Genomic DNA, 18,967 nt, shown 5'->3' on the forward strand with positions numbered 1-18,967 from the left:
TGCACATAGAGTTGTCCAAAGATCTGCTAACCCTTTAGCTAGACGCAACACTGGATTTCATTCTACTACCCGATGGATGTTCCCTTGGCTAAGAGTAGCAGAATTAGAGAAAGCTGTCAAGAACACCTCATTAGAATTAGAAAAGGCCTTTAACAGTACACTGGATGCTATAGAGAATTTGCAAACTGAAGTTCCCTCTCTCAGCAATGTAGTTCTGCAGAATCGTATAGCTTTGGACTTATTATTGGCCCAGCAAAGAAGTGTGTGCGCCATAATTAATGAATCTTGTTATTTTTATATAAATGAAGAAAGCAGAATTGAAACTGACGTAAAGAAAATAAAGCAAGCAGTACAGGTCTTTCATAGAACAAGAAAACCTCCTACTTATGACCTGTTTAGATGGCTTACTAGTTAGTTACCAAATCTTAGATGGTTAAAAGAAAGATTTATTTCAATATGTCTTATTGTAATGATTTTGCTCATTTTAGCCTTTTGTCTCCCCTGTTTGTTGTCCCTTGTGAAGAATCTTGTAAAGTCTGTAATCCATCACCAGATGTATATGCATTATGAAGCTTTAGCCATAGAAGATTTTGAAATAACTTATGTAAAATCAGCTTGAGTTTTAAATTGCTTTAAAAGGGGGGAAACTGTTAGAAAAAGAAAGCTATGTCAGCCAAAGTGAAGCCATTTTAGAATTGCAGCCATTTCACAGCAAGCGAGAAGTTACGTCTATCCATAAGTGTCAGCTTGTTTCCCCCTTTATCTAACAAAAACTGTTACTCCTAGCTCTGGCCTAGAAGGTCATTGTTGATGTGGAACAAAAGAACAGTGTTAGTTGTTATAAGACGAAAAGAATACAGAGCAAGATAACTGTTATGCTAAACTTTATGTTCTGATTGGCTAACACTGTCACTGGGCAAAGCCCAGACACTAACCATATAAAGGTACTTAACTTTCGTTTTCTTTGTCTGACCACTCGCCTTTTAGAGCTCAGATCTTGATTTAAATCAATAAAGCGCTTTTTGAACCCTCTGTTGTTGTGAAAGTAGAGTCGCGCTTTAAGGCTAATTGGATCTCGCCCCTGGGCAAAAGAACCTTTGTCTAACATACTGATGACTTGGATTCACGTGGCCTTTGTAAATCTCCATCTCTCAATTCTAAATTCCCCACCTATGAAAGGGGTGTCATAGTGAGCCACAGAGGGTAAATATTTTAAAGTCTCTTCCACAAATTAAATGTGGTATAGAAATAAGCAGCAGGAGTGTAAGGTGCTAGGGATGGGGAAATCACAGGTGCCTTAGAATTGGGGAGAAAAACACAGCTCTGGCGAACACTGATTGAGACCCTATCAGTTTTTCATTAGGAGTAACTCTTAACCGAGCATAATACACACAAATCAAAATGTGCATTGGGCACAAGAGCACTGAGTGGAGCAGTTCATGCGGCAGTTAAAAAAACCATGACAACATAGTTCTAGAATCTTGTTCTAGAACCTGACAGAATAACTGTGTATTTTTGTTTCAAGTGTTCTTCCTCCCTCTTCTTCAATCAGCGTGAAGATTACACACAGAGATTTTGTTTAACTAACCTGTGAAATCCTGTCCGACCTCCAAACTGGCAATGTCAAGGGTACCGAGTCCTCCTCCTCCGGCAGAGATGTCAAGTGGACCTGTTGCAGAGAGCTTGTTTTACACTCAAGTAAGTCTGCAGTTAGGGATCCTTCTGGCATTGCCTTATTGAGGGAGAAAGGATATCGGATAATGGTTGTGATACCAGCTGGCATTCAGTGTCCCCTGTTTGAATTGCCATGGCCCCAAACAAATGTCGTGATGTTTTCCAAGTAACTGAATTTGATCACTAAAACCTTGAAGGTCAAGTCCTGCCGGCTTTAGTAGTGATGAATATAATGTAAAAAAATAAAAAGTATGGGATTCCCAGAAACCTGTGGTGCCCCCTGCCAAGCTCCCTAGGGATGGACATCAACTTGCCCTATTATGGGTGCTCTGCTAAGGTCCACTCAGGTCCCCAAGGGAGCCAGATCCCAGCCCCTCTGGCATATGTACCATCGTTTGCAGTGTCTCCGGAAATCTATATAGTCCAAACTTTCACAAAGCATGAAATGTTGCCTTTTCATTTGTTCTTGGGAGTTTGATTTCTTTCTTTTTTAACCCAAGCCATCCTTCGAATAGTTAATGCGTCAGCACAATAAAATCAAATGGGCCCTTGGATATAAAGCTCTTAGCACACAATCCAAAGCTAGGCTCCCTTTGACTTGAGTGGGAAAAAGTTAAGCACATGAACTCTCCCCTTCAATTCATTCATTTATTTATTACATTTCTACACCACCCAGTAGCTGAAGCTTATTGAGGCCCAGACGTCAGAATTTTGGCTGTATTGTGCCCTTTATCCACAAATGCATTGACAATTCCCTTTAACTGCTTCACCCCAGCCATTAAAAATCATCCTAGATATAATAAGGAGTTGGCACTCCTTCCAGAGCATGCTGGGGCTCAGACGCCTACAGGTCTTCAGGGAAAGGGAGCCTTGTGTTTCGTTGAGCAGCCTGCAACGCTGCCACTCTCTGTTACAGGGAGTTATAATCAAGAAAGGTGTTTTCCATTGGTTTTGAACACCACGGTCTCAAGTGAGTGGACCTCCATTGTGGTATCCAGTAGTTGAATCCTGAGAATCTAAACATTCATAAAATGCAACAAATTCTAATCCTCATGGATGCAAACAAGAAAACCTATTGGCAGCAAACTTGTATACCTGTTAATAGCCATGGGAGTCTCTCAGTTGGTTAAAAGCCCATGAATTGCAGGATAAATGCTCCCGTTTGCTTCTATGTGAGAGGAACAAGCGTAGGAGTGCTGTGGGAAGCCATTAGTTTGCACAGATGAGACCCTTTTGGTGTACTTATCACATTTCAAGAGGATGGCAACATTTTCATGATATCGTAACACTTTATTTTCTCTAATGTGGATGAAAGATATTCACTTCCCAACCCCAGATTTCTTTGATTAGTAACATTAGTGGAATTCTTTTAGTTTCTGCCTTTCTTTTTCTTTGTAACTGTGTATATGAATTGTTGGCTGCTATTCTTTTTCCTTTTCCTTTAAAGATTAAAGTGGTCAAATTTTCCTACATGTGGACTATCAACAATTTCAGCTTTTGCCTGGAGGAAATGGACGAGGTCATCAAAAGTTCAACATTTTCTTCGGGAGCAAATGACAAATTGAAATGGTAAGGACCAACCTGGCCAAAATCTACAGTGAGGAGTGTCACGACTGCTCCCCTTGGGTCTCCTTTTTACCTTCCTCTATAAAGGATCCCAACCGTGGTCACAGTTGGTATACTTCTGTCCCCTGGTTTTGTGGTTTTATGACCCCTTTTTAGTCCCACAGCAACCAGCTTGGCACTCTGTGTCAAGGGCTCCAAATGACCGTTCGAGAAGATGGGGGCCACTGACCCCAGGAGGAAGGTGAAGAGCAATGGGATTGCAGCTCAGAAACAAAAGGCGGATGGATAGTCAAGGATATGGAGGGAAAGAGAGCAGATGAAACTGGAAACTCTGCTTGGCAAGAGGTTATGTAGGAGATATGTATGCTGTCGATCCCAGGGTGTGCTGTTGGTTACAGAATTCAGCTTTCAGGGTTTTGTTTTGGGTTTTTTTGAGAGGCAAGTTTCTAGCTCCTACGGCTGCAAATATAATACTTGAAAATGTGCAGCCAATGCTTACTGATACTCCAGAAGTCTGATGGATTGCTTTAAAAGATGTCCAGTTGTTGGAGGCAGATTTCAATGATCTTTGCCCTTCGCATAGCTAGCAAAACCAGAATGAATAATGCAAGAGTGTAAAATGTGTTCAACCTGCATCATTTAAACAGATTGCAGAATTCAGCTTAACTTAGATTGCCTGTGAGCAGAATGTGTGTGTGGCTTGTTTGGTTTTTAAAAATTTAGCACAGAGCGCACACAGTCCTGTATACCCTGTGGTGAGCTGGTTTAACTGAGGCTGACCTCACAGGCGGGCGGCATCCTCATTAAACTGCAGTTTCCGGATCCTCTCTTGCTTTGGGGTTGGGAGGGGATAGATGGATTTGGGGAAAGGTACTTTTAAATGCGTTTACTTCAGTGTACTTAAGCCCTCGGGAAGACCTTTGATACATTTCTCTCGTGAATATTGTATTTATTTTTGATATGTCCCCTTTTATATCGGTGCCTGTATTTGGAGGTACTGACTGTATGTGTCAGTTCCTCTCTGGAGAGGAAGTGTATCTCTTTGCATCTTTTTTAAATTGTGTTTGTGTGTTCTCTTTCCCTCCTCCCCACTCTGCCTACGGCAACAGCACGGTCTCCGGTTTTCAGCGCTATGTTTGAACATGAGATGGAAGAGAGTAAAAAGGTAAGTGGATGGAGGAGGAGGCAGCTTTCTAGTCTTGACAAAGAGCTGTTTGCTGGTCTGCAGGTGGGGAGATGTTGAGGAGGTGAAACCATTCTTGGTTGGCCCAGCAAGTGGCTTAACATGTTTGCAGGCTTTTGACATCCACCCACAAATGCCTTGCTCAGTCAAAGAGGCTCAAAGCAGAAAGAAAAGGTATTGCTGTTAATGTATCCAGGCTGACAGGATGTCTTGCTCCAGGAACAAAGAAGAAGACAGCTGACACTGAATTGCATCTTGGGCCGTTAGGTCTTGACCGGAAGAATGGCTAGGGAACCAGCACTGCCCACGAAAACAAAATGTTGCTGCAGTTGGGCAATTGATTTCCATTTTTTTCTGTTTTAAAGGGCTAGAGCACTGCATGGTACACTGAGATTCAAACCTCTGTTCGCCTGTGGAACAAGTTACAAGCCCTATGCAGGCATCTGCCGGCGTAGGGTGACCAGACCACCCGGAAAAATCCGGATAACTCCCCCAAAACAATGAGGGCCCGGAGCAACCGAGTCTCAGGTCGATTTACCGGGAATTGGGCGCCCCGGCAGCTCACAAGTATTTTTTTACCTTTTAAAATTATCCAGGCCCAGATCGCCGCATGTGAGTTCCTAGAGAGGTCATTTCCGGAAGTGCAGGAACAGGCCTCTCTAGGCATCTCCAAGGTCCGTCTATGCTTCTTCCAGGTCATTGCAATAGCAACGACCCCAAAGAAGCTCAGATCGCTGCTCCAGAGAGGCTAGAGAGACCTGTTTCTGTATTTCCGGAAATAGGCCTCTCCAGCCCCTCCCACTTCCCCTCTGGGCCATTCCTGGCCAGTGCAATGTCGCCGGCCAAGGAAAGCCCCGGAGGTGCGGCCTGGCCTGGCCTGGTCCTCCTTTTAGCTGTGGCCCTGCCTGGCACCTCAGCCAGGTGGTGGCAGTGTGTGGCCTGGCCTTGGAACCATGGCAACACCACCAGCAGCAATGGCTTAGCTACTTAGGGTAAGTCACCTACATTTTACAAGGACTTTGGGGGTAAAAAAAATTAATAAACCATTCATGCAATTGTAAAATCCATTCACTGAATCAAGCACGTCTTGGTTGCAGGGAAGTCACAAATCTGTTCCTCTTAAATCCATAGCTCTATTAGCATCACTCAGGCTTTTATGTTTCTTAAAGAGAGCTGTCAACTTTGGAACTTTCCTTCTGCACCACTGTTTTATTTGTAATGATCTCCTAGACCATGCCACTATTTTATTTATGCTGTAAACATGTAAATATTAATGCAAGAAAAATCATTTGAAATGGGGGGGGGGAGAGAGAGAGACAGAGAGACAGAGAAGAAGGAAAAAAGAGAGAAAGCTCTGTGTGATTCCTGCTTATGAACAGCAAAAATCCTATTTAGAAGCAGCAAAAGTAAGGATAATACTTTCTGCCTTCTCTGTCAACCCTGTGTTGCCAGCTGAATATTATTTATTTATTTATTTATTTATTACATTTTTATACCGCCCAATAGCCGAAGCTCTCTGGGCGGTTCACAAAAAATGACTGAATGACTGAAGAAGGGCACATGTACGGCTTTCTCATTGTTCACCTGGCTTTTCTTTTCTTCGGGATCTTCATTTTTAAAAAAGAAAGAAAGAAAAAGGCCTGGTAATAAATTAAAGACTTTTTAGTTGAGTAAATCATCTGCTCCTTTAGTGGTTGTATATATATATTTGCATATTACAGAAACTAGGGCCCTAAGGTTTTGTTTGTTTAAAAGATGCTGTGCACTTTGCTATCTTTGTGTGCCCTTTAAATTATTTAGGCTGCGATCTTATATTTATTTATTTATTTATTTATTTATTACATTTTTATACCGCCCAATAGCCGAAGCTCTCTGGGCGGTTCACAAAAATTAAAACCACAGTAAAACACCCAACAGGTTAAAACACAATTACGAAATACAGTATAAAAAGCGCAACCAGGATAAAACCACACAGCAAAATACAGAGTTAGAACAGTAAAATTTAAATTTAAGTTAAAATTAAGTGTTAAAATACTGAGTGAATAAAAAGGTCTTCAGCTGGCGACGAAAGCAGTACAGTGTAGGCGCCAGGCGGACCTCTCTGGGGAGCTCGTTCCACAACCGGGGTGCCACAGCGGAGAAAGCCCTCCTCCTAGTAGCCACCTGCCTCACTTCCTTTGGCAGGGGCTCACGGAGAAGGGCCCTTGTAGATGATCTTAAGGTCCGGGTAGGTACATATGGGAGGAGGCGTTCCTTCAGATAACCTGGCCCCAAACCGTTTAGGGCTTTAAATGTCAATACCAGCACTTTGAATTGGGCCCGGACCTTTAAAAATAATTTAAAGGGCACACAAAGATTATACCCATTTACCTGGAAGTAAACTCAATACAGTGAACTCAATTGAGCTTACTTCTGAGTAGGATTATGTTACACTGGCTAGTCATAGCTACAAAGTTAAAGAGAATTAACTTGAACTTCATATAGACTATGTATTGCTAATGTATAAAATGCCTGACTTGTGGTTTGTGATATAGTGGGGCTAGAGTGTTGGATTGAAAGTTGGGAGATCTGGGTTCTAGTCCCCACTTGGCTATGGAAACTCACTGGGTGACTTTGGGCCAGTCATAGAGTCTCAACCCAGCCTACCTCACAGGGTTGTTGTTAGGATAAAATGGAGAGGATGATGATTATGTACTCCACCTTGGGTTCCTTGGTGGAAAAATGGTGCGATATAAATGTAATTAAAAAAAATGTAAACTCTGTAATCTTGTAACTTGTAGTCAGATGTTTTGATAGTGTTATACGGTTTGGTAGAAACTCACCACTGAGGCCCTATGGTGGGTGCTTATCAGTTTTCCTAATAGTGTACAGCTAAAAATCTGAAAAAGGCTATGCCTGGAGCAAGACCTTTAATAGAAATTTAGTTGTGAAAATCTAGTTTACATTACATTTCAAATGTTAGAATGTTTTAAAGAGAGCCGCTCTTTCTTGCTTAATATTAAATCACACTGAATAGGCCTGGGAAAAGATTGTGACAGTGAGTGAATCATTTTTTCTCTCTTTTCTTCACCTTTTCAACTCCCTGAATACTACACACGATGAAATGTCACATATTTCATACTGGGGTTGCAATCCTATACTCAGGGCGTTACTAGACGAGGCTCTAGCGCGCGTTACCTTCCGCAGTCACGTCGAGGCTTCCAGATGACGTTCACGAGGATCCGCCGTTATCCTGCGGTGAAGCCTCTTTCTCCCGACTTTAAAAAAGTGAGTTTTAGGGCGCCTTTTCCTGCCGTCCCGCGGTAATTTGGAGTACGTGTGGGAGGATGTGAGGTCACTGCGGTCCGCACTGGGCAGGAAAAGGCGTGCTAAGGGGGAGTGGTCAGCGGCTTCGGTCAAGCCGCCTCCGCCATTTGCGCGCAGTCCGCCAACTGGGGCAGCGCGGCGGAGCGTCTTTTTTTTTTTACTCACCCACTGACAGTTTGCGCAGGAACGGAGGAACGGAAAAGTGGCTAGTGTGCTGCTGGGGTGTGTGGGGGATGGGTGGGGGATGTGCGCCTGTTCTAGTGGTTTTTTTTTTATTTCCCCAGTGACAGTTTGCGCAGGACCGGAGGACCGGAAAAGTGGCTGGTGACTCCTTGCGGTGGGCAGCTACCGTGGCCGCATAATGGCGGTGCTGTACGCTGCCTGTTAGTGTGGGTACCAGGCTGGCAGAGGGCAGAGCTGTTTGTGGGCTGCTGCCATGGCTACGGCCAGATGTGGGTTGGCTCCTTGGGATGGGGCACAGGGCACAGAGGCGGTCATCGCCGCCGACACCTCAGAGGCATGATGGGAGATGTAGGCACAGAGTGGCCATGCAGACGATTGACCTCGGGTCATATGACACCCGCCACGACCCCCATCAGGAAGTGAGCGCATCAATGTTGACCCTCAACAGCACCAGCAGCACTTCAGCTGGCACTGGCACTGCCGCCGCTGCCGCCGCCAGGGCCGGCGGCGGCATCGCTGACGGCTGCGCAAGTTTGCGGTCTTTCGGACGTGCGCAAACCGTGCAGCGAGCGAAAAAAAAAGCCGCGGCAATCAGGCCGGTGTGGCTGCGCAACCGTGCTCGCGGCGGCAGCAGCACAACCGGCGCAAACTTCCGCCACAAATCGAAGGCAGGTGTGGATCATGAGGCGTCACGGCTGAACGGGAAAAGCCGCTTTCACCGCTCCTCAACGACGGAACACCCGGTAGGTCTAGCAACGCCCTCAGTTACCTAGGAATAAGTCCTATTAAACACAGTGAGGCTTGCGTTTGATTAGACATGCATGAGGTTTCACTTCATCAGGCTGCATTGGATAGGAAAAAATGATTCTGAGTGCTAAAAGTTGAAATTGCAAGCAAACTTCATTGATAATATTTATATATTTTCCCAGTCCTTGTGCTTTGGATTTGGCTAGAAATCGGTTTAAGGCACAACCCTAGGCATGCTGCCTGCGGAATGCTGGGAGTTGTAGGATTTTTCTCTAGCATAATGGTCTCCATTACTCGTTCTTCCCAGTTAAGGAGTATATTTCACAGTAATTTATCAGACCAGGCGATGGAAGAGCTCCAACAATAACAACCCTCTACTTTCGATTTTGCTCTTTACAAGCCCGGACACCGGGCTAATTTCCTCACTCCTTATACTGATTATGCTTCCAAAAATAACACTTTTCTCTCCCTCTCCACATACACAGCGTTGCACCTTTTGCCTCTCTGTCTAATCTTTATTTACCATGTATTTTCCCTTTTTCTGTTTAGCCTAGCACTGGTGTACCACCTCCTAATCACAGTGTCCTTTAGCTATATATTTTTTTCTAATCCAGGAACTGGTGTTTTTTTTTTAGAAAAATGGAAAATAACAGATTTCTGTTAGTTTTACCCTACCCAGTGCCTGTTTACCCTACCCTGTGCCTGTTTGCATTCTCTTCCCCTCCTTATTGTTTTATTATGATTTTATTAGAATGTAAGCCTATGCGGCAGGGTCTTGCTATTTACTGTTTTACTCTGTACAGCACCATGTACACTGATGGTGCTATATAAATAATAATAATAATAATAATAATAATAATAATAATAATAATAATAATAATAATTTGCTTTTCACATTAGATACAAAAGCCATTTGTTCGGGTACTTTTTCACATTGACAGATACATATGTTTTAAATTGAAGGGGAATTTTCTCACACTCCAGAGATGCGTTGTGACATTCTGGGGTGCAACCATTTTTTGTGTTTTACCAAATTAATTCCTTGGTCTTGGAGCATGCCTTGATAGGTTTTCTGAGCCCTCCCAGCTCTCGTCAGATGGCAGGGATTGCCAAGTTCTTGAGTCAGGAGAGGAGCCAAATCCCTCCTCCCCTGCCAAGATGCTTTGTGGCTGCATCAGCCATGAAGTCATTACTACCTTCCTCCCCTTCTAACCAGTAGCTTGGCTCAACGTCAAGAAGTTCACAGGCAGGTGGCTACTAGGAGGAGGGCTTTCTCCACTGTGGCACCCCGGTTGTGGAATGAGCTCCCTTGTGCACGTTTAGACAGAAACAAGTCCTACAACTCCCAGCACTCCCCAGCAGGAGCCACAACTGCAAAAATGTTTTTGTGTGCCACGGGATTAAAAAACCACCAAAAACTACCTGGCTGTGGGGGAATCTCCCTCAACAGGAGGGAGATGGCAGTTTTCCTCTTTCTGGGCAATCTCATTGCAATATCCCTTTGTATGTTTTTGCAGTATGCTCTGGAACGCTTGAAGGTGATGTGCGAGGATGCTCTGTGCAGCAACCTGTCTGTAGAAAACGCAGCAGAGATCCTAATCTTGGCTGATCTACACAGCACTGATCAGCTAAAAACTCAGGCAGTCGACTTCATAAACTAGTAAGTAGGTTTTCCATTTTTCCCCAGAGTGCAGGAAAATCTGGCAAGTAGAATCCTGGGGTGAGAAGGTCCATTGCATTGCACTGACTCTGGGTTGTGCTCTAGCATTCGTATCACTGGTCCATCAAAGAAGATCCAAGCTCCCTTTGTTTAGGGAGCACCTGCACATTCTTTTTCAAAACATCAGCCCTTTACTCCGCTATTAACTTGTGCCTCTACTTCAGTAGAGAGTGAACCCTCCAGCGTGGCACTTCTTATGTTCTTCTTCGTGGTCTCTGTGCATCACACTGATGGGCTCTGCGCCTGCGCGGAGTCTCATCCGGAAACTTCCATAGCCTAGAGTTTTGGCGGGAACCCGATGCGTACTGCGCATGTCCTAAGGGGTTCCCGCCCAAGACCCTCCGTTCTTCGTTTACCGCCATTGTGGCAACACTCACCTCCGACTTCTCCGTTCGTCGAACTACCTAGAGTTAAAAAAAAAAAAAACTTTATTATTTCTTAGTTTATTCTATCTTTACTATCGTCTTGTTATTCAATCTTTATCTTTGCGTTTTCTTTCCTTGGATTATTTTTTCGCGATCTTTGATCGCTACTTTTCGGCTTATGGCCATTAAGGCCCCCTTCCGAAAGTGTGTTCGTTGTGGGGGAAAACTTCCACCCATTGACGGACATTCACTTTGTGTTTTGTGCTTAGGCGAAGGACATAAGGTGGAAACCTGCCACCACTGTATGTCCTTTACCAAACAAACACATAAACACAGAGCAGATCGCCTCCGATCCTTACTCTGGGATAAGGCACTAAGAGCGGTTGAGACTCCATCTCATATCAGCAGACACACGCCAACACCTACCCGAACTCAGGACACCAGCGGGCTAGACCTTGTTCAGATATCCCCAACAAGGTCGACTTTCGCGATGCCTGAGCCTCCACAACCACCCCCGGCTAAACAACGTGCCAAAAGGGTTAAAAAGACCAAGCACATTGACCCACAAAAGAAAAAGAAACGCAAAGAGCAAGCATCTCCTCGCCGCTCGATACCAACGTCGGCGCCGCCCTCGCCATCAGCGGAAAGGCAATCATCGATACCAAGGAGAATGCCCACGCCTGTACTGAGACGAACACCAACCCCAGTACCAAGGAGATCACTAACTCCGCCTCATTCACCCCTGCTAGAACCGACATCAAGAATGATACCCTCGGTCTCAGACGGAGAGTTAGTGGAGCCGTCACCTCCTATCACGGCAGGACAGGCTACTTTACCAGCCTCCCCTAGCCAACTACAGCCTCTGGTCCCGAGTCCAACTCAAACTCGAGCCGACCAAGCTCAACACAGAAGAGATAGATCTAGATCCCCTCACTGGGATGCATCTTCTCAATATTCACGAGGAAGGAGACCAGAATACTCGGATTGGGAGTATTATCGTCCTCCTCACTACGAGCGCGGTCTGTACCGACATCATGCTCCATACCGAGCCAGGTCACCTCTGCTACCGAGACACCAACGCCAACTCGATTTTCCTCGCAACCGACGTCGGTCCCCACCGACATCAAGACACGACACTCGAGAACACACTACGCGCCAATCTCCGGTACCGACAAGACATAGGGAAGCGCCCTCGATACCGAGCCGCCCACCATCTCCCGTAACGGATACTAACCTTTCGTCATGGCATCCACATCCTCGATCTCGTGACTCCTCAGATGACTACGAGTCCGACTCCTCCTCCTTGCAGTCCCGTGCACCGTCAACACCGTCGCCGGATTCAATTGTAGGATCCCGCCGGCCTCCTTCTCCACCTGAAGACGTAGCAAATTTTTCTGAGCACATTCTTCGAATGGCTAGAACACTAGGATTAGAAACACAACAACAAACAGAACGCCCAAAAGATCCCGTTTTCGATGCCGTGACCACTGAAAACCCTACACAAGTCTCGATACCGTACCTGCCTACACTGTTACAAACAGCTCAACAGGCATGGACCAATCCATCCTCGATGATCCCAGCTTCTAAGCGATTAGACAACATGTACAAAGTTCAAGAAGGAGAAGTATCCTTTCTTACTAAACACCCGCCCCCCAATTCCATAATAGTAGAATCATCCCAGGACAAATCTCACCGACTTCACGCATCCCCCGTAGACAAGGAGGGAAGACGACTTGACCTTATGGGGCGCAGAGTGTACACCTCAGCATCTCTTACCATGCGAGTTGCCAACTACCAAGCGGCTATGGCCCGGTATCAGCTTTTCTTGTGGGAAAAGGTAGGAACATTATGCGACTACCTCCCAGACGATCGTAGAGACTTAGCTAGGATTTTTCAATCCGAAGCATCTAACATCGCAAAACAACAAATACTTTCAGCCAAACATCAAACCGATTGCGGCACTCGAACAATGATGGCCGCAATCGCTCTCAGAAGACATGCATGGCTCCGCTCTACAGCCCTTTCACAGGAAGCAAAAACAAGAATAGAAGACCTCCCATTTGATGGCATCGGACTATTTAATGCTACAACTGACGACACCATGGACTCTGTACAAAAGGCCAGAACCAATGCTAAAAAGATGGGCTTGGTACCACTCCAACAACCCTTTAGGCAAAAGGATGGTACCGACAACAGTACCAACCTTCCAACCGTTTCCAAACAGACCGGCCCTTTCGGTGCCAACAACAACAATCTCAACCAAGACGCCCTCAATATGGATCTACAAAGTTTCCTGCCTACCGTAAGCGCCAGGAACCCACAAAGAATAAGCATCTTTGACTGTCACCAAAGCATACACAACGCAAACACCATCTTCTTCGATCAGCATCTCTCCTATTTTTTCCACGCCTGGGAAAGCATCACGAAAGACAAGTGGGTACTTTCGATAATTCAAACGGGTTATGCAATAGAATTCGACACCTCCCCACCCTTCTCAGGACTAAAAATAACAAAGCCATCAGAAGTCCTAGAAAACGAAATAAAATCCCTCCTATCCAAGGGAGCCATTCGCCCACTACTAGAACAGGAAATACTCAGCGGTTTTTATTCCCGCTACTTCACAGTACCCAAAAAAGATGGAGGGCTAAGACCCATTTTAGATCTCCGAGATCTAAACCACTTCATAATAACAACAAAGTTCAGAATGGTAACCCTTTCAAATATCACCCCACTCTTAATGCAAAACAATTGGTTCGCCACGATAGACTTAAGAGATGCTTATTTCATATCGCTATACACCAAAACAGCCAACAATACCTCCATTTCTTAATCGGAACCCAGCCTTACCAGTTTACAGTACTCCCATTCGGATTAGCCACGGCGCCCCGTGTATTTACCAAATGTATGGCAATTGTATGCGCCCATCTGAGGACTCTTGGCATACAAGTCTATCCCTACATAGACGACTGGCTGTTCGTCACAAGGTCCCGCCAACAGCTCCAAGATCATCTATTCATCGCTTTACAGACACTCTACAACCTCGGCCTGTGTGTAAACACCGAAAAATCAGCATTGCAACCCACACACATAATCAAATTCATAGGAATCAACATAAATTCCATACTGAACAGATCTTTCCTTCCTCTTCAAAGAGCAACCGTACTATCCTCTCTTGCAAGAAGAGTAAGACAACGCAACGCTGTCTCTGCTCATACAATCCAAAGACTCTTGGGCTATATGGCATCAACCACAGCCATAGTTGCTCATGCCCGACTTTACATGAGAGACCTCCAAAACTGGTTCATTCGCGTTTTCAGCACTCAATCCGACAACCATCGCACAATACTCCACGTACCACAAAAAGTCAAGAACTCACTAAGGTGGTGGGAAAATACAAGCAACCTCACCAAGGGCATCCCGTTTCGCACACCACCCTCAACCATGACTGTGACAACAGATGCCTCACTCTCCGGCTGGGGAGCACACTGCGGCCCACTCAAAATACAGGCTCTCTGGACAAAGACAGAAGCAGCCAACCACATCAACTATTTAGAGCTTCTCGCCACACAAAAAGCCCTCCAATCCTTCACCATCGCTCTCCAACATCAACACATAATAGTAGCATCAGACAATACCACCGCAGTTTTTTATCTCAACAAACAAGGGGGAACACACTCCAACCGCCTCGTCCACCTCACCAAAGCTATATGGAAATGGTGCATATCACACCACATACACCTGACAGCAATACATGTTGCCGGTCAAGACAACACCATCGCCGACATCCTGAGCCGCACCAAACACAATACACACGAGTGGCAACTTCATCATCAAGTCATCACTCATCTCTTTACCCTTTGGGGACCTCCAACCGTAGATCTATTCACCACCCATCTCAACACCGCATGCCCAGCTTTTTGCAGCAGGGCGGGCAACAGCCCAGACTCCCTAGGAGATGCGTTCAGCCTCCCATGGAACGGGACCCTCTTCTACCTTTTCCCTCCGTTTCCATTAATAACCAAGGTATTGGTGAAAATAGAGGAGGACAACACCAACTGTATCCTCATAGCCCCATGGTGGCCCCGCCAATCCTGGTTCACCAAGCTACTTCTCCTCTCCAACAACCAATTCTACAAACTACCTCACCTGCCAGACCTACTGTCGACCCATCAGGGCAGAGTCAGACACCCCAATGTCATAACACTACGACTAACAGCCTGGAGGATCATATCCTAGACCCCCAGTCTCTGCCAGAACCGATTCGACATATCATTCTTGAATCTAGGAAACCAACAACGCGTCGATCCTACGCGTCAAAGTGGAAAAGATTCACAATCTTCGCTCAAAACACCCATTTTAATCCTCTTTCAGCATCAGTACCTCAAGTACTTCAATTTCTCTACTCATTACACCAATCAGGCTAAAACCAACATCCATAAAAGTATACATAGCAGCCATTGCGGCATATCAAGGACATACCAATTCATGTCCGATTTCTTCACACCCTCTTGTGAAGAGTTTCCTAAAGGGTCTACGAAATACTTCAACCTTAGCACGCTCCATAGTCCCTACGTGGAGTCTTTCCGTCGTCCTACATGCGCTCACCAAACCTCCGTTCGAGCCCTTGGCAACCATTGACCTAAAACTTTTGACTCTCAAGCTCACCTTTTTAATCGCCATTACTTCAGCCAGAAGGGCGGGAGAGCTTGCAGCGCTAAGGGTAGATCCTCCATACCTAGCTTTCCACAAGGACAAAGCTGTCTTACATCCTGACATCAATTTTCTTCCAAAGGTGATTTCCGACTTTCATCTTGGTCAGGACATCATCCTTCCCTCCTTCTTTCCAACGCCATCAACACCACTTGAACGCACTATGCACTCACTCGATGTACGTAGGGCCTTAGCTTTCTACAAAGCCAGAACAGAATCAATCAGACTTACACCCAGATTGTTTATATCTTACGCTGGCAAGTCTAAGGGACTAGCCATCTCCACTCAAAGACTCTCTTCCTGGGTAGTACAAACTATCAAACTAGCTTACGAGACTGAAAAGCTTCCAATTCCAGCACAAGTCCGAGCACACTCAACAAGGGCTGTAGCTACGTCCGTCGCCTTTGGGAACGGCATTCCACTGATGACACTTTGTAGAGCGGCAACTTGGGCAAAACCCTCTACATTTATTAAACATTATCGTCTCGACGTACATGCCAGGCAAGACTGCACATTTGGTCGAGCCGTCTTCTCCGAAATTCTACGATGACAACACCACCCCACCTCCAAGGTAGGTTAGCTTGCTACTCGCCCATCAGTGTGATGCACAGAGACCACGAAGAAGAAAGTCAGGTTGCTTACCTGTAACTGAAGTTCTTCGAGTGGTCATCTGTGCATTCACTCAACCCACCCGCCTTTCCCCTCTTGGTGTTGTGGGTATATATTCTATAATGTTATGTATATGTAAATATTGCTCTCAGTACTTCTTGGCCACAATGTCGGTCACTTAGGAACTGAGGGTCTTGGGCGGGAACTCCTTAGGACATGCGCAGTACGCATCGGGTTCCCGCCAAAACTCTAGGCTATGGAAGTTTCCGGATGAGACTCCGCGCAGGCGCAGAGCCCATCAGTGTGAATGCACAGATGACCACTCGAAGAACTTCAGTTACAGGTAAGCAACCTGACTTTCTTCTGCTCCTTTGTTTTGCCCTTGTGCTGAAAAGACGTTGTGACTGCCTATTGCATATTCCTTAAGGAGGAGTGTGAAGAGAAGCACCTTTTAGAAGCCCCTGTTTCTGCCAAGAGGGACCGTGGTAGCTGCATTCATATTCATTCACTCTCAAGCATACCATGGGAAATAAGCTGGGAACCTCGAAAGCAAATGCCACAGCAGCAGAGGCATGTCAGGCTGAAGTGCAATGCCAACAGTAAACAGCCAGTGCAAAGCTTCCCTTCTCGGGGATGATTTGGAGGTTTCTTGCATTCTAAAGACAAGGGCAAAGGAGGGGGAAAGATGAAAGCAGCCCTTGTGTCTGAAATGAAGGATGTGCAGATCTGAGTGGGTGCAAGTGGGAAAACGTAACCTCCAAAACAACCTTGATTCTCCCCATGTTTCAGCCTACAACTCCCACCTATCAGATCACCCACCTATCAGATACACACCTTACTGGGGGATCCTGGGAACTGTAGCCAGAACATCGGGAGGGCCACAAGTTGCCCACTCCTGTCTTAGGCCAGGGTGGCATTAGCTTGTTTGCATTGCTCTGTCTAAGAATACTTACAAAAAAGCTGTGCATTTGTAGGCAGTTGGTAAGTTATTTAAATGAGCTATGAAAGTAGGTGTAAAATCCCCAAAGCCAGTTCTTTCCTTGGAGGTGTTGAGCTGTTCACTGTTGCTTTCCTTACTGGTAATCTTGGTTTCTTGGTGATTGCTTTCAGCCATGCTTCTGACGTCATGGAGACTTCAGGCTGGAAGTCGATGGTCGTCTCTCACCCTCATTTGGTGGCCGAGGCGTATCGTTCGTTGGCCTCTGCGCAGTGCCCCTTTCTGGGACCTCCACGCAAGCGACTGAAGCAGTCCTAAGGCTGGACCCCCATCGCACAACCCGGTGTGTGTGTGTGTGTATTTTTTTTTAAAGGAAGTAGCGACGGAAACAGTTGCTTCTCCGACCTTGACCACCAGGTAGACAATGCAACCTGTGGAGCTTTTTACTCTGAGCTCTTCCACACGTCGTTCTCGGGGCACTTCCATCCGCCCCCAGTACACCCCGAGAACGAGCGTGTAACTTGCCTGGTGAAGAGACAAGGAAGACACGTCCTCGCCGGCGGCGCCACCCAGCTTCCTCCGCGCCGGACGGGATGAATAGCTCGGAGGAAGAAGGCGGGACCCCGCCTTCTTCCGCCGAGCTATTCGTCCCGTCCGGCACAGAGGAAGCTGGGTGGCAGCGGCGGCGGCGGCGTGGACGTGTCTTCCTTGTCTCTTCACCAGGCAAGTTACATGCTCATTCTCAGGGTGCACTTGGGGCGGATGGAAGCGCCCCGAGAACGACGTGTGGAAAAGCCCAGGGGGGGCGGGGGTGGGGGAAGAAAGACTGCTTTGGGACATGCAGACTTTTAAAACTAAACAAAAAACAGCACCGAGTAAACTTGGGGGCAAATGGGGGAGGGGTGGACTTTGGGTAAAGGGGACTGTTCAACCTACTATATCCCTGTGGCTGCATTGTCTGTGTGTTTCCCTTTGACTTGGCTGAGTCAAGAACTTAAGGGGGTTGGCCAGGTGCCGGCCCGAGACAACGGATCCCCACAATGACAAATGGAATTTAAGGCAAAAAAAAAAAAAAATAGAATAAAAAATAGAGACACGCCAAATGGCATCTGCGTCAGACAGCACAGAAGAAGACGTCGGCCGTGCTTGGAGCAAAGAGGACGCTCTTGTTTGGCTTCAGAAATGAGATTGGCCCCGTATGAGGCAATGGGGGACATTGAGAGTTTGCCTTGACGGGATGAAGCCTGCTACCAGGAGCATCGGTGGGATATATATCGAGAGATGTTTGAGAGGGAGAGACCTTCCAGCCATCCTGAAAGCCCCGCATTTGCCATCCAGCTATGATGAGGGGGCGTTGGTCTCCCTTGGTAGCACTTGTATATGAATTGTGGGGAAAAAGCGAAAGCGAATCCCTCTCAATAAAAACAGCAGCTTCTTAAAAGTGAGGAGAGGGCTGCTTGAGGATACGCGCTCTGGCAGACGTGGTTATGATGGAGGCAGCCATTATAAGCTTTCAGGAACTGTTGGTGACTTGGAAATGGCTGCCCAAGGACAATGGTTACTTGTTTAGATATCGTGGGAATTTTGTTCTTCTGGTACCTCTTTTTCCTGCTTTAATTTTGTTTCCTCTTAACTCCTGTGATCCCTTCACACCTCCGGACCCTTTTTGTTTTTGTTTTTTTTAAAAAATTATTGTTCATGAGCACTGTGTCAAAAGTTTCTTGTTTTGAGTTGCTAAAATGATACTTACTGAGTGTTTATTTTATTTATTTATTTATTTATTTAAGGATTTTTATGCCGCCATTCAGCCAAAAAAGGCTCTCACGGCGGCTTACAAAAGTATTTCTTGGCAGTCCCTGCCCACAGGCTTACAATCTAAAAGACATGACACAAAAGGAAAGGGGATTGGGTGGGAGGAAGAGGAGGGGGGAAAGGAAAGCAAATTCAGGCACTACAATCTTAGTTGA

The 18,967-nt window shown here is 46.0% G+C and overlaps 1 protein-coding gene across 1 annotated transcript; it reads left to right on the forward strand.

The window, feature by feature from the left end:
• Positions 1–1,620: 1,620 nt before the first annotated feature.
• Positions 1,621–17,434, forward strand: LOC134395321 (speckle-type POZ protein-like). Its single transcript, XM_063121480.1, has 6 exons — positions 1,621–1,698; positions 3,122–3,243; positions 4,318–4,460; positions 9,644–9,652; positions 10,124–10,319; positions 17,174–17,434. Exons 1-6 carry the CDS (start codon positions 1,621–1,623, stop codon positions 17,316–17,318), a joined length of 693 nt encoding a protein of 230 aa, XP_062977550.1. The 3' UTR covers positions 17,319–17,434.
• The last annotated feature ends 1,533 nt before the right edge of the window (positions 17,435–18,967 follow it).

The sequence above is a fragment of the Elgaria multicarinata genome, chromosome 3 (assembly GCF_023053635.1).
Source record: "Elgaria multicarinata webbii isolate HBS135686 ecotype San Diego chromosome 3, rElgMul1.1.pri, whole genome shotgun sequence".
Lineage (NCBI taxonomy): Eukaryota > Metazoa > Chordata > Lepidosauria > Squamata > Anguidae > Elgaria > Elgaria multicarinata.

What these genes read in the sequence shown, in the direction of transcription:
- LOC134395321 (XM_063121480.1), top strand. Translation starts at nt 1,621, where the DNA reads ATGTCAAGGGTACCGAGTCCTCCTCCTCCGGCAGAGATGTCAAGTGGA. An exon ending in AGAGCTTGTTTTACACTCAA is followed by an intron (nt 1,699 to 3,121) that starts GTAAGTCTGCAG and finishes TTTCCTTTAAAG; the next exon opens with ATTAAAGTGGTCAAATTTTC. An exon ending in GCAGTCGACTTCATAAACTA is followed by an intron (nt 10,320 to 17,173) that starts GTAAGTAGGTTT and finishes GATTGCTTTCAG; the next exon opens with CCATGCTTCTGACGTCATGG.